General features: G+C 45.4%; 1 protein-coding gene across 4 annotated transcripts in view; it reads right to left on the reverse strand.

Annotated features, from left to right (window-relative positions):
- Nucleotides 1–9728: 9728 nt before the first annotated feature.
- Nucleotides 9729–14370, reverse strand: part of RCAN2 (regulator of calcineurin 2) — a 270128-nt gene continuing 265486 nt past the window's right edge. For all 4 annotated transcript variants that reach the window (XM_004739767.2, XM_004739765.3, XM_004739766.3 and 1 more), the window contains one exon: nucleotides 9729–12333. In XM_004739767.2, the coding sequence (XP_004739824.1) occupies nucleotides 12173–12333 (161 nt within the window). In that variant the 3' untranslated portion in view covers nucleotides 9729–12172. The remainder of the gene's footprint in view (nucleotides 12334–14370) is intronic.

Consider the following 14370-nt stretch of genomic DNA (forward strand, 5'->3'; position numbering starts at 1 on the left):
GACTTGCTTTGGGAGGAGGCTATGAGCCTCAGGAGGTAAATAAACATTAACTATAGCCATGCAGTGAAAGGCTTTAGACGGAGTTGAGAAAATGAAGCGATCTTTAAGGGGAATATAGAGTGAAGTTGTAGATTGTCCCTTCCTGGAATCCGTAAAAAGGAGTAGTGATCTTAACTCGTTAAATAAATGACAAAAACTTTAATTGGTGATCAAAATCATTCAATATCCTTGTTCTGTAAGCAATTTCCTTTCTTACCTTTCTCCTTTCCACTCTTCTTATATTGATAATTATATCGATAATCTCTGCATTGGTCTACTTGGTCTGCTCTACCAAAATACCACAGGTTGGATGGCTCAAACACAGAAATTTATTTTCTCAGCAGAGAGAGATCTCTGGTGTCTCTTCCTCTTGTTATCAGGATACCAGTCCTAACAGATTAGAGTCCCACACTTACGAACTCATTTAATATTAACTATCTCCCTGAAGGTCCTATCTCCAAATATAGTCATACTGGGTGTTAGGGCTTCAATATACGAATTTTGGGGAACATAATTCAATCTATAACACCTTCTAACCACTAACCACTATAGACGTAAGCTCAGTTAGGGCGGGAACTTGGATTGTCTTTTCCAATGAGATGTCCTATTTTTCAAAGGCCCATTTCAGCGCCCGGAGCATTGTGAGTCCTCCATAAATAATTTGTTGAGTGAATGGATGATGGCCTCCTTTTCTTCCATCAAATTGAGATTGCAATCAAAGAAGTCTATGAGAATAGGTCAACTAGGCAGGCCTTTATTTTTTCATGGACAGTTTTCTTATATTTTTGTGTGAAGGTTTTTTTTTTTTTCAGTTCTGTTATGATTTGTATATATCATTGGGATTTTAAATCATCTGATTTATTTAGCCATTTTACCCATCAAAGAACACTTAATAGATGCTCAGCCCAGGACTAGGTGTCAAGCTAAGGTCTTGACTTAGGTCAAGCCAAGCAGGATAAGATGTCATCCTTACTCTCAAAGGCCTTGCCATGTGCTTCCTGAGGGATGTGGTCACCACAGGAAGAAGTTATGTGACCATACAATTATAATAGACATACCTGAACTATTGAAAAGTTTGGTTTCCTCCCCTTGGACTAATAAGAGAATACAATCCTGTATAAAACACAAAGAGACGACACCTGCTAGCTAATGGTAGAGATTTCTTTATGGCAGAGCTATTTAAGGACTGATGGAAGTAGCTCAGGTTACCTCAAGAAATACCTTAAAATCACTAGTGTAAAACTCTATTATAAGACAGCTGAGAAAATACAAAATGAGCCTTTGCTGATAGGCTCCCATCTTTAGCCATATTCTCATACACAAATGGGAGTGGGTTCAAATGTTTACCTTTAATGGCTCAGGAAGGGAGTAAAGAGGACAAGGAAAGGAGGGAAGGGCCTGGTGAGGCCTGATGGGCAACCAACTCCAGAGGCTGGCAAGGGGTAGGATAGTCCCCATGTTCTTAGGATCCATCTCACCTGATTTTCTCAGACTTGGCCAACTTCTGCAGTGAGGTCCCTTGAATCTTTGCTGCTGTCCTGGGAATCTCAGACCGCCACAGAACCCAGAATTGTCCTGACTGATATTTCAGCTAGAGAGGACGACCACTGCCCCGTGGAATTACGTCACAGCCAGACCTTCAGAGCCCAAGGCTGGCTGGACTGTCAGATTTGCCCGTCACTCATTAATCTCAAAATAATATGACTCACAATTCACATCTTTGCATTTTTTCCAAAGTCCCACTTATTTTGTTATGATTTTCCCCAGGTTTGATGACTTGGTTGGCTGCCCGTGGGCCCTGAATAGATCAGATACTGATCCCCAGCCTTCCTCATGTTTCTTTCTGCTCATGGATCTATGAATCATGGGACCCAATGTCAACTTCCACTGTCCAGTTTCAGCAGGAAAGAATGACAGGGAGAAGGAACAAGGATCTGAGCTCTTCTTACTTGAGCATGCCTGCCCCTCTTGGAAAAATCTTCCTCCTTCTGGGACCAAAACCAATATTCATTAGACACAAAGCAAGGCTATGTGCTTTCCTGGTAATCACTGAGCCAGTGGCCGACCCAGAATAGGGGTAGAGCAGATCCCAGAACAGGAGTGATGGTAACTCCTGGTTTCTGCTGTGATTCTCCCTAGAGGCTTCATACTTTGAGTTGTCTTTACTATTTTTTTTTTTTTAAGATTTTTAAAATTTATTTGACAGAGAGAGAGATCACAAGCAGGCAGAGAGGCAGGCAGAGAGGAGGAAGCAGGCCCCCCGCAGAGCAGAGAGCCCGATGCGGGACTCTATCCCATGACCGTGTGATCATGACCTGAGCTGAAGGCAGAGGCTTTAACCCACTGAGCCACCCAGGGGCCCCTGTCTCTGCTATTTGATGTAGGGTATCCACCTGTGGCATCCGCTCATTTCCTGTGGGCTTTCAATGAGGTCAAAAAACACAGCGCACGTGAGGGCACTTTACAAAACCGAAGGAACAGTGAGAAGGTATGGGCTGGTGGCCGTAGCTGCCTCTGTACCATCAGAAGCACACCTCCCACGGGAGTGGAGTCCAGTGTCTTGTTTCAAACTGTGGGCTTCGGACCCAGACCATCTGAGCTTAAAGGCAAGCACTTTGCAAATCCAGCCTTGCTCATCTGCAAAGTGGAAGAATCCTAAGGATCAACTTTGTAGTCTCTCATGAGGCATAAATGAGGAAGAGTATGGAAAGGACAGGACCAGGAACCAAGTTGTCAATACGTGTCCCTTATTGTTCCTCCAGCGGGCAGAGCTGGGTGCTAACCCGTCTTTGGTCTCTTTTCCTTTATACTATCTTATTTATTTATTTAAAGATTTTCATTTCTTTATTTGGCAGACAGAGATCATTCGTAGGCAGAGAGGCAGGCAGAGAGGGGGGGGGAAGCAAACTCCCTGCTGAGCAGAGAGCCCGATGCGGGGCTCGATCCCAGGACCCTGGGATCATGACCTGAGCCGAAGGCAGAGGCTTTAACCCACTGAGCCACCCAGGCACCCCTATGCTATCTTTTTGAGTTAGTGCCATCACACAGATCGCAATGGTCCAGCAAAAGGCCAGAAGGAGGTACGTTTGGATATTAGGAATTGTCACAGAACAATGAAAAAGATATAATGCCCTTCTGTTGGCGAGGGGAGGTCGTTGCCCTGGAGGAAATCACATGTAAGGTCTTGGGAAAAGCACAGGCTGTTAGAAAACTTGTCTAGCGCTGTTACTATTTGTGGGAAACCGAGGGAGGTTTAAAACCCGCATTTGCTTCTTTCTTCTCTGGCTTCACGTAGGTTACTTGGTGATACATTTCTCATTGTGACATATCCAACAGATAAAAGAGCCTCCTGTCCCATTTTCAGACATTCTATAATCCCACAGAGGTTAGAGGGTATGGAAGACTATGAATTAGAACGTTAATCAAGAGGATTCTACACGTCTGTGCCCTTGGCAGTATAAGGGATAGCCAAGTTTTCTGGTCAGAAAGATGCCTATGAAAGACAGTCACTCCAATTTCTGGCTACACGTGGTAAATTAAACTCATGAGTTCATTTTTACTTTCTTCAAAATCTTCATGGAAAAAAAAAAAGCCCACGAGGATGAGGGAGATAGCAAAGGAGAAGAGCAACAACATTTTGGAAGCTAGATAGCTAAAGAAAGCGTGGCTGCTGACTTCCCAGACTAGAGAGACTAAAATTCCAGCAGGTTCTGGAGACAGGCTGGGGCTAGCCCATGGGGCAGGTCCTCCGTCACAGGAAGCATGAGGTCCCTCTAAAAGTCAGGGTGCAGGTGGGTTAGAAAAAGGGAAGATTACTTGAAATGTGTAATAAATAACCAACAGTTAGAATCCTCACTGAGCCTGCCTACCCAGGGTTTCAGGCACAGGATTTCATTTGATAGACTATGGTCATTTTGGGCTCTATTGTAAAGATTCCTACTTCCTTTGGTGATATAATTTGATGTTCTCTGTTGTGACCTCTCCTTTTTTTTTAGACACCCTAGAGGCCAGATTCCCTGGGGAGAGTCTACTAGAAACACCTGGGTCATGGATAGTGGGTACAGCTGGGGGGGGGGTGGTGCGAGGGGGCAGGGGTTGTGATGAGCGTCTCCTCTGAAAACAGCCCACAGGCTGGAAGGCCTCTCTGTGGGCTCCTGGAATACAGGTTGCCAGACCTTGCCCTCTAGCCGGGAGGTTCTCTGGATAAACTGGAAACACTGACTCCCTATGAACTTTAGTTAATGGTAATGCATCAGTCTTGGTCCCGGTTCATACTTCTTCCCATATTTCTCACGTGCTGTCTGAGAATAAGAATAAAGACAGTGGTTTTCTAGGGGGTGCACATACTCTGGTTGGTGGGGTTGACTTTCGTTTTGGGCTAGCCCCATATGGGCAGCACTGGCGTGCTTGCCTGAAACCACCCTGTTATTCCCAGCAGCAACAGGAGTGGCTGTTTCCCAGAACTCTGGTGTGCCCCTGGGGTATAACTTCCTCTCTGGAAATCACACTGTAGCTTATTCACAAGCACATTTACTGGAAATCATTGGAATGGCTAGTGGCCAAGCTTGATCTGAGCCTAGAACATGGCACCCCCTGGAAAGGTTGGAGTGTGGCTAGGTCCAGAGAAGGCAGGTTGACCAAATGAGTAATTACTGGGGCAAGGGAATTTATATTCCTGGAGCACTTTCTTTGGTGAGCACTCTACATGTTGAAGCAGGTTAGTGTCTGCTCTACTGTCCTAGATCAGCTGTGGATTTGATTTGGTCCTTGACCTGGGTGCTGTTTTAACTGTAAAGTGAATGGGAATCATGGGAGGGAGGATCTTGTTAAAAATCCAGATTCTGGTTCCATAGATCCAGGCGGGGCTGAGACTCTGCATCTCTTACCAGCTTCCAGGGAAGCTGATGCTGATGTGGGCAGTGCAGGGAACAGCCTTTGAGTATGAAGAACAGAACACCTCTGGGGTGTGGTTGTCTCACATGTAAAGCGGGACATCAGGACCTTCCTCCTAGGATCGTTGACAGAATTACACAAGAATGCAAAAACTTAGAAGAGCACTGCTGAAGAGTAAGCCCTGGATAAACTGTTGATTTTTTATGAAAAATGGGAGCAATGAAAGCCCCACCTTGAAGATCAGGTGAGACTATGAAGGTCAAGTGCTCCATGGGAGGACTGATGCATAGAAAGCATTGGCCGTGGACTTCCTATGTGCCCAGCCTTGGTGTGTTTTCTTGTTTAATTCCACTCACCCTGTGAGGTGGGTACTGATATCCTGCCCTCTTCACACTGGGCAAACCAAGACTTAGCTTACAAACCTGCAGAAGACCACAATTTTGCTACAAGACTGAGCTGGGGTTTACACCCAGATCCTGTGGCACTAACATCTGTGAATTTAGTCACTACTTGTCATTGTTACGTAATTAGTGTTGTCTTTTTAAATCTTCATGACCAAGGTGGGGTTTTATACCCATTTTATGGGAGAGAAAACAGCTTTAGTGACTTCAGTAAACTTACCGAATGTCATACACACATCTCTATCCCCTTCTCACGTAGGAGGCACGCGGGTCAGAATCAGGTCCTCCTCTCCTTGCTACAGACCCCTGTGTTTTTTCATAAGGGCGTCTGACAACAGCTGAAGAGCATTCACTGTCCTGACGCGGTGGGGGTGAGTGGGAGAAGCCCCCCCCTTTTGACCCTGGGACTTGTGCTTCCAGTCCCTGCTGCCTGAGCTCAGCGGAAGGACAGAAAGACAGCAGGGAGGGAAATTTTCCTGGGCAGTTTTTGGAAAGTGACCAACCCTGGTATGACTTATGACTGATCCCTGTTAGGCATGTGGGGGCAATGGTACGGCTAGCGAAAGGCGGTACAATTCTAGAGAGCTCGATGCGAGGGAGAGAAGGCTACGGAGGTTGGGCTAGACTTGTTTCTCTGGGACATGGACTCTGAGAGGGGAAGGGCACAGAGGATGTTTGCTGGAAAGCCACAGTGGCCACACCAGTGGTGAAGAGAACACGTGCCTTTAGACAGAGGGTGGAGCTGAACTGAGATGCACAGACTTCTGGGGAGCCCACAGGAGTATCTGGAGCTGGGGTGGCCTCTGGAGCCCTAGGATGGGGCTTTCCCTCTCCCGCAGGACTGTCAATGCATGCAGGTTGTCCCTGCAGGGGACAGGCAGGGGAGGGCTGTGAGCCACCAACACCCCAGTATCCAGGGGCCCTAGTGACTCCACTCTGCAGGCAGAGCTGGGACTCACAGCACAGCACCCCCTAGCGTGGCGCATCCCGTGGACTGTCCTGTGCTGAGTTTGGCAGCTTCATAAAAACAGCTACAACCGGAGCGCCTGGGTGGCTCAGTGGGTTAAAGCCTCTGCCTTCAGCTCAGGTCATGATCCCAGGATCCTGGGATTGAGCCCCACGTCGGGCTCTCTGCTCAGTGGGAAGCCTGCTTCCCTTCCTCTCTCTCTCTCTGCCTGCTTCGCTGCCTAATTGTGATAAATAAATAACTAAATAAAATCTTAAAAAACAAACAAACAAACAAAAAAAAACAGCTACCACTTTGCTTCAAGGAGAAAAGGAGCCCGGAGGCAAATGCAAAGTCTGTTTGGGAAATGATAATGATTTCACTAATGATCACAACCGAGGAAGGAGGTCCCATGCTCCTGCCCAGCCCTAGAGTCGTCATGGGGTGAGAGGAGAAAAGAATTGTCATGCAAATTGTCAGCACGCTGTGAAACAGACTTCTGGGGAGTGAAACAGAGTGTTTCAGCCATTCAGCCCTTTCTGGGTTTTCTCTTTCCAACTTACATCAAATCAATGCTCTTGGGTACACACACACACACACACACACACACACACACAGTTAACCTTGGCTATGACTTCTTTTGAGAAACCTAAAAAGCTCTTGAATCAGCTCCAATAACATATCCCCAGACTGTCTTTGAAAGGAGCAGATGGATGACTTTGACAGGAAACTTTTGCTTGAAATGTTCCCCTTTCTCAGATTACGTACATTTGAGGGGGAGGCCTGCCAAGTGTTCAGTGATGCTCAGCATGGTGGCTCCTGGCGGCACTCTCTGTACCAGCAGCAGAATGAATGTTTTCCTGAAGCACCGACTGATCATTCTTTATCACTTGCTCTGTCCCCCCTTTCCTGCGCCACGGACTTCTAAATGATCTGGGCAGAGGTAGGAAAAACAAAAACAAAAAACCCCCCACACTTTTCTAGAACCGCGGAAGATACTGCATATTGAGGCTGGCTGCTGAGAATTCCCTTGGCCGATCAGAACACAGCTCTTCAAAGCCATCTTTTGCAGCCTGAAGAGGACCCTGGGGGTCTAGTCCTCACACTAGAGTATCTGGACATTTAGGGTTGTTGCTTTGTCTTAGGAAGAGTCTCTCAAAGCAGAATGACCCACAAGCTGGATTGAGTCACATGTTTCCCAACTGAAAACCCTTCTCTTGTGCTTAAAATGAATCCCAAGCCCACTGCCTAGGCCTGCCAAGTTCCAAAGAGCCCAGGCCCTGCTCCCTTTCCCCACCTCATTTGGGACATGCTCAAGCCCATTCTCTGTAGTCCACCATGCTGATACCCCCCTCAGGTCCCTCCAACACTAGGACTTTCCAAATCCGTGGCCTCCACCCCTGCTACCTAGAATGTTCTTCTAGCCCTTCTGTGGCACATTGTGGCTTCCAGGTCAAAGGCCGTCCCTGACCACCATCTTCCACCTATGTTCTTAGTCCTCATAGTGTGCTCTTGCTTTTTCTAACTGCTCATGCCTCCCAGAACTTGTGATTTATTTGCTTATTTCTTTGTTTATTATCTCTTTCCCACACTAGGCCGTCCTCTCTGAAATGGCAGGGATGTGCTTACCACTGTTCCCAGTGTCAGGTGCATAGTAGTTCTTCGGGAAATATTTGTCCCCTCCCCCAGCCTTAAGTCCTATGCTTCCTATTTTACAAAATACTTATAGATTATTTCAAGGGAAGGCTCTGTATATGCAGAAGTATTTCAGAGACATAGGACGGCTGAGATGTGTTTTTAAGGCTGGGGACATTCCAAACCCTTTTTGCCACTAATGGCTCCTTCCTCCTGTTCTCTTCACTTTTTTGGTGTTTTTTGCTTCACTTGAGGGATATTTTACATGCATTATATTGTGCACATTTTAAAGGACTTTTACATAGGTATCTACCCACAGGAATCTAGGTGGGATGTTTGTTTATAGCTTCCCTCATGGGGAGGCTGGCCGGTGTCCCTTCTCAGTCAATGTCTTCCAAAAGGTACACACTATTATAATTTCTATCAATATGGGTCACTTTGGACTGTGTCTTAACATCGTAAGTGGGGTTATACCGTACGTATTCTTTCACGTCTGTCTTTCTTTGTTCCAAAAGTATGATCTTGAGATCCGCCCATGTTGTGATATGTCCTGGGAATGGCTTTGTGATATTCCTTGGTGTGGAGGTACTGGTTTATTTACTCATTGTAGAATGGGAGGATCCTTGGGTTGTATCTGGTTAATGGCTGTTCTAAGCAGTGCTCTTGGGGACATGGCAGTACAGGTATTTTGTTGGTTATGAGAACTCCTATCTGCTTGTTGTGTCCTGGAGAGGAACTGTCTCCAGATAGGCATGTGTTTGACCTTTGTAAGTTTATTCTGTCTTGGTCCCTATTGTCACCGGCACTTCAGTACTCCCCCACACTCAGTGTTGCTCCTTCCTATAGGGCTGTGATATACCTTGTTGAGGTCCTGATTTGTACTTCTCTGATGCAACATGACGCTGAATACTTTCTTTAAATGTTTATGGGCCACATGGGTATATCAGGCACGGGTGTATGTATGTGTGAATTGCCTGTGTGTGTGGAGTCCCTTTTAAGCATTTTGGCCAGTTTTAAAAGATGGATTGTCTGTCTTTTTCTTACTGATCTGTAGGAGTTCGTCTTGTGTTTTGGACAGGAGTTATTTAAGAACTATATGTGTTGCAAGTATCTTCCCCAGTCTGAGACTTTCCCTTTCACTCTCCTAATGGTGTAATTGGATGAACAGATGCTCTTTGTGAAATACGATGTGTCCATCTTTTATTTTATAATAGTGCTTTTTGTGTTCTCCGTAATAAAATTTTTCCTACTTTGGGTTTCTTACGGTGTTTTAAACTGAAGAACCGTGTGGGAGCGATGTTTAAAGAGGGTCCTCTGTACATCTGAGAGGTACCTGGGTGGCTCAATGGGCTAAGCCTCTGCCTTTGGCTTAGGTCATGATCTCAGGGTCCTGGGATCGAGCCCCGCATCACTGGCCTCTCTGCTCAGCAGGAAGCCTGCTTCCCTCTCTCTTTCTCTTTCTCTCTCTCTCTCTCTCTCTCTCTCAGCCTTCCTCTCTGCCTACTTGTGATCTCTGGTCAAATAAATAAATAAAATCTTTATTTTGAAATGACCTCTTGGACCAAGATGGTTGACACATGACGATAAAATAGTTCTCCTTATGAGAGCCCAACCCATCCCTCCAGGCCTTGCTCAAATTCCCGTTCCTTCAGTGTGACTGCCAACCAGCCTCCCACTCTGCTCAGCTAAGTTAATCCCATGTGTTGGTAACTTTTTACAAAGATGAGAGGCTGAATTGCATTCTTCCACAACTACCACTTGAAAAGGAGTCAGCTCAGACAGACAACACAGAAATTATACTCCATGGACAAAGAGTCATTCACCAGGTATATTTGAAGTCTAAGCTCTTTGAGCTATACACGTGCACAAATGATTTGGTTGGTGGAAATCTCCCCCTCCCCCTCCATAGTCAGACTTTTCAAACTGAAAATAGCGCTAAAGAGGTTTGCATAAGGTGCGTCATGGAAATGTTGAGGCAATTTTGACTTTCACAGTGCAGGAGGCTCCCCTGAAACCCTTCAAGGACTCCTTCCGGTTTCTTACAGCTCCCCTGGGAGAAGTTCCTCTTTCCCTCTTCCCAAACCCAACCTAATGAAAGAATTACTTGACCTGAGACAGAGTCACATGGAAACTTCGCAATAAATGTCCCCGAGACTAACTCCTTAGGTCGTCCACTTCACTGTGTTTTGATTTTGTGACTACACAGGATGGTCATTTTAACCTTTGCTAAATTTGGCTGGAAGTGACTGATGGGATCTGCTTTAAAACACTTAAAAAATAATTTCCAAATATATGTATATATATTTTTTCTCATCCAGATTTCCTTAAAACCTGCGTTCTGAAACTGAGTAGCTTAGGAAGTCAAACGACCCCCGCAGAAAACTGAAGAGGCTCAGCACAAAATGGCTGACAGCTGCAGTTCTCTGCCGGGTCTCAAAAGCTCAGAAAAACATTTCTTCCACTAGAGGGCAGCATTCCTCCACTTTGAAGTCTACTCTTCCATTTGTTGATGAAACACCAAAAAACCCCCACAGCAAAGGACAAAGCATTTGCTTACTATACACTCCTCAGATTTTATTTTTAAAAGGAGCCTGAATTTTTTTTTTCTTATGGAAACTCAGGGTTTTACAAGCAACGCTATCCTCAGTTTCACCTGTACTGTGTCCAGTATGATATTGCTATATTCACAGTAGAACGGACTTGATTTTCTGAGTGATCAGTCTGTTTTAAGTTTCTGCCGAAACTAACTGTACACCTTAGTCAAAAACCACAACAATCCTTCCATAAGATGGCTGTGTTATTGTTCTCGCGTGTTTTTCTGAGGCTTGGGTAATGAAAGTATTTCCCCACTCCCTTGTAACTGGCATTTGCATCTAAAGTAATTCATTAATGTACAGGGGCGGGTGTGAGGCCTTGTACAAAGAGCAGAAGGTAATGGTTTTAGAGGTGTATCTTCGGTAATGCACTTCGGGCTACAGAAATAGAAATATCACATGTGACGAAAACAAATGTTTTTGAGCAACATGGCCATAGCATGAGTAGGATTGGTATATGTTTGTTGATCTACCCTCCCTTCCTGTTTCAAATATTCAGTTCTGGAGATCTAGCTTCACCCAAATTGTCTATGATGGACACATGCCTCTTCCCTTTATTTAAAAACGAGTGTTCTTGATAGCAAAGATGTTGGCTAGTCATTTATATATTGGCATGAGAAGTTTTGTGCCGTTCCAAAATTCAGCATTATCCATAGTAGAGTGTCATATTATCAGATTATCTGTATTAGTATATGAATGCATTCATAAGCAATGCACATAGTTATGTCTTTAAGCAGCTAATGGCTGAACAATCACTAAATAAAAAACATCCAGAGTTTAAAAGCACAGCTGAAACATTTGTACAAATATACAAAGAGAAAAAACAATCATTCAGACACCATGAAACTTTTGTAATAAATAGGTTTGTCTGAAATCGGTCTCTGTCACCCTGGACAAGCCTCCCCTGCGAGTCTGGGAAAGTACTCTACGGGAAGTGGTGTTCAAAATCTATGGAGGAATATCTTTGGGGCCAAGCTCAGTGTCGCCTCCAGGAATTTTAACAGAGCTATGAAGGATGGACTCAAAATAGTGGCTATACCCAGACTTGTTGAGCTGGAGGATGCTGATAATTTTTCTAGTCTAGATAGGACATGGCTGGATGCTGACAGTCTGAGAGTTAGAGTATATCCTCGAATCATGAAAATAAATGCTGGTGATCATGCATGTCCTGGGAATGTCGGGATGCAGAGGACTGAGTGAGACCAGATAGGGATATCTCATGCAGTCAAAGTCAAGTTTACTTATGGTCCTACTTAAGTGGCCAGGAAGAAACAACGTACACACATCAGGACTGGGACTGAAACAGATCACAAACAACACGGGTGCTATTTGTCACTGATGTCTCTGGCTTGGATCAACATGAGAGAATGAAGATATAGGTGGTGCTGATATTTTAATAAGAAAATACTACCTTTTTTTTTTTTTTCTAGAACCTTCTAAATAATGGATTATTACTCAATGGACATGATATGATCAGGAAACATATCACCTTTTCCTAGCCCTTTTGTCCGAGAGGCTTGATTACAAGGAAGGAATCTCAAACAACCAAACACCCAGGGATTGAAAGGCAATTATTTTTTTTTTCGACAAACAAACAACAGAGGGGAAAAAAAAAAGCATGATAAAGAGGAGACAGATATTATCGTTGAGGTGGAGCGGTGAGCTCAGTTGGACACGGAGGGCGGCAGACCAGGACGCCGGGTCTGGATGATTTTTGGCTTTGGGGAAGTCTTTGGATCCTCTTCTTCTTCTATGTCGCTGTCGCACACGTGCACGACGACACTTGGGGTAGACTCAGTTCCTGCATGGAGCTCATATTTCTCTCCTGAAAGGCAAGAAAAGGGAGGGTGATAAAGGGGAAGGGAGCTCAAAGCAGATTCTCTGGCAATGTTTGTTCTGGAAGGAAGGACATTGCACAGTGTTTCGGGAAGCCCAGATCTTATCCAGGATCCAGAAATGGCACAGGCCATTGCTAAATGGAGTGAGATTGCTCGCTTACTGTATCTATCTGCACTACGCTGCATGATCATCTATCTGTGCTGCACTGTACCATCTATCAGCCTGACAAGCCCGCACGGGCCACTCACCCTCCTGCAGCCTCAGTCAGCATCCCTAACGGTAAACTTCCACATGGTCATGACTACAGTCCTCAGGATTGTGGTTATGACGGGGCGGCTCTGACAGCTCGCTCTCTGTTTCTCTTCTGTTTCCCATCTTCATTGCTAATTGCTGAGTGACCCTGGGCCAACCAACAGCTTCACTTCTTCACCTTGTCGACAGGGCAGTCTCTGAAGTCTCCTCCAGCCACCCTTTTATAGAAAGAGCTGCCCCAGGATGGATTAAGGCAGGATCATCATTGGTCTTGGATTTGCGGTGGCTGCTGGGTGACGGGGTTAGAGGGCTGTCAAGGTCCCTTCAAGTTCCAAAACTCTGTCCTTCTTGACTGGCTCATCTTAATGGCCAAATGGCTGCTAGCTGGCTGGCTTCCTGCTTTTGTTCCCCTTTAGGAGGTATTTACTGAGCATTCCCCACGGTCTGGCCTATTGCCGGGAAAAGGCTATGGGTGCAACAGAAGATCCTTGTGTCTATCGCAAGAGCACAGCCCTGTGGCCGAGTGTGGAAACAAGAAGTATCACAAAATACCATGGTAAGTGCTAGCATGGCTATATATATGTCAAGGACTGTGGCACCAAATTTTAAGGAGAAGGAGACACTGAAAGGCTTCCCGGTGGAGGTGACAACTGGCTTAGGTCTAAAAGAAAAGTGAAGACCTCCAAGTAATGGGGCAGGAGGAGGGGGCATTCTCCATCTGCATGCTTTTAAAGATTTTATTTACTTATTTGACAGAGAAATAGCACAAGCAGGTAGAGCTGCAGGCAGAGGGCGAGGAAGAAGCGGAAGCCCTGCTGAGCTGGGAGCCCCATGCAGACTCAGTTCCAGCACCTTCGGATCATGGCCTGAGCCGAAGGCAGGCACTTAACCAGCTGAGCCACCCAGGGGTCCCCATCTGCATGCTATTAACTTGTCAAGTTAACTGTTGACACACTCATCTTAACCTTCTCCTGACATCCCACCTTTCATTCCCCATCTTTCACGAATACGGAAAATCTAAAAGCAGTGTCTCCCGGACATCCTCCTGGTCAGTGGCTTTCCAGATCTCACTAGATCAAGACCTTGTTTCTTAGACCAGGACAGAAGACCCCGCACAATCTCTTACCAGTCACGACAGCCACATCCTCGTACCTACTGATAAAGAGCATTTTCAACTTGAATGTTTGTGGACCTGTTCCTGGCCTCCCAGGGAAGCTATGCTTTAACATTTACCAAGGCCAAAATGACCTGGCGCAACCTCAAAGCATGGGCTGTATTTCCACCCTGAGCATGCATGGTTAAGTCTGCTTTGTTAAAAAACAAACAAACAAAATCAAGAAGGAACCTTCCAAACATAAACATAAGAAAAACAAAAAACACCTCCCTGATCTCCCTAAGATTAAAGTCAGACAGCCTTGCACATACTAAAAGCTAAAGTCCGCGACTATCTGGAATGATTTCCTTTTCTGTGAAGCTTTGTAACTTTTTTTTTTTTTTTAAGATTTTATTTATTTATTTGACAGAGAGAGAGAGAGATAGCAAGTGAGCGTGAGCGCACCAGCCAGGGTAGCAGCAGAGGCAGAGGGAGAAGCCGACTCCCAGCTGAGCAGAGAGCCAGATGTGGGACTGGATCCCAGGACCTTGAGATCATGACCTGAGCCAAAGGCTTAACTGACTGAGCCACGCAGGCATCCCTAAAAAAAATTTTTTTTTTTAATTTTTGTTCCTTAATCTCCTCAGTTTGTGGTACTTGGTTTTGTGGCAGGCCTAG

Source organism: Mustela putorius, unplaced genomic scaffold (genome assembly GCF_011764305.1).
Source record: "Mustela putorius furo isolate JIRA1106 unplaced genomic scaffold, ASM1176430v1.1 tig00003983_pilon_pilon_pilon, whole genome shotgun sequence".
In the NCBI taxonomy this organism is placed as follows: Eukaryota; Metazoa; Chordata; class Mammalia; order Carnivora; family Mustelidae; genus Mustela; species Mustela putorius.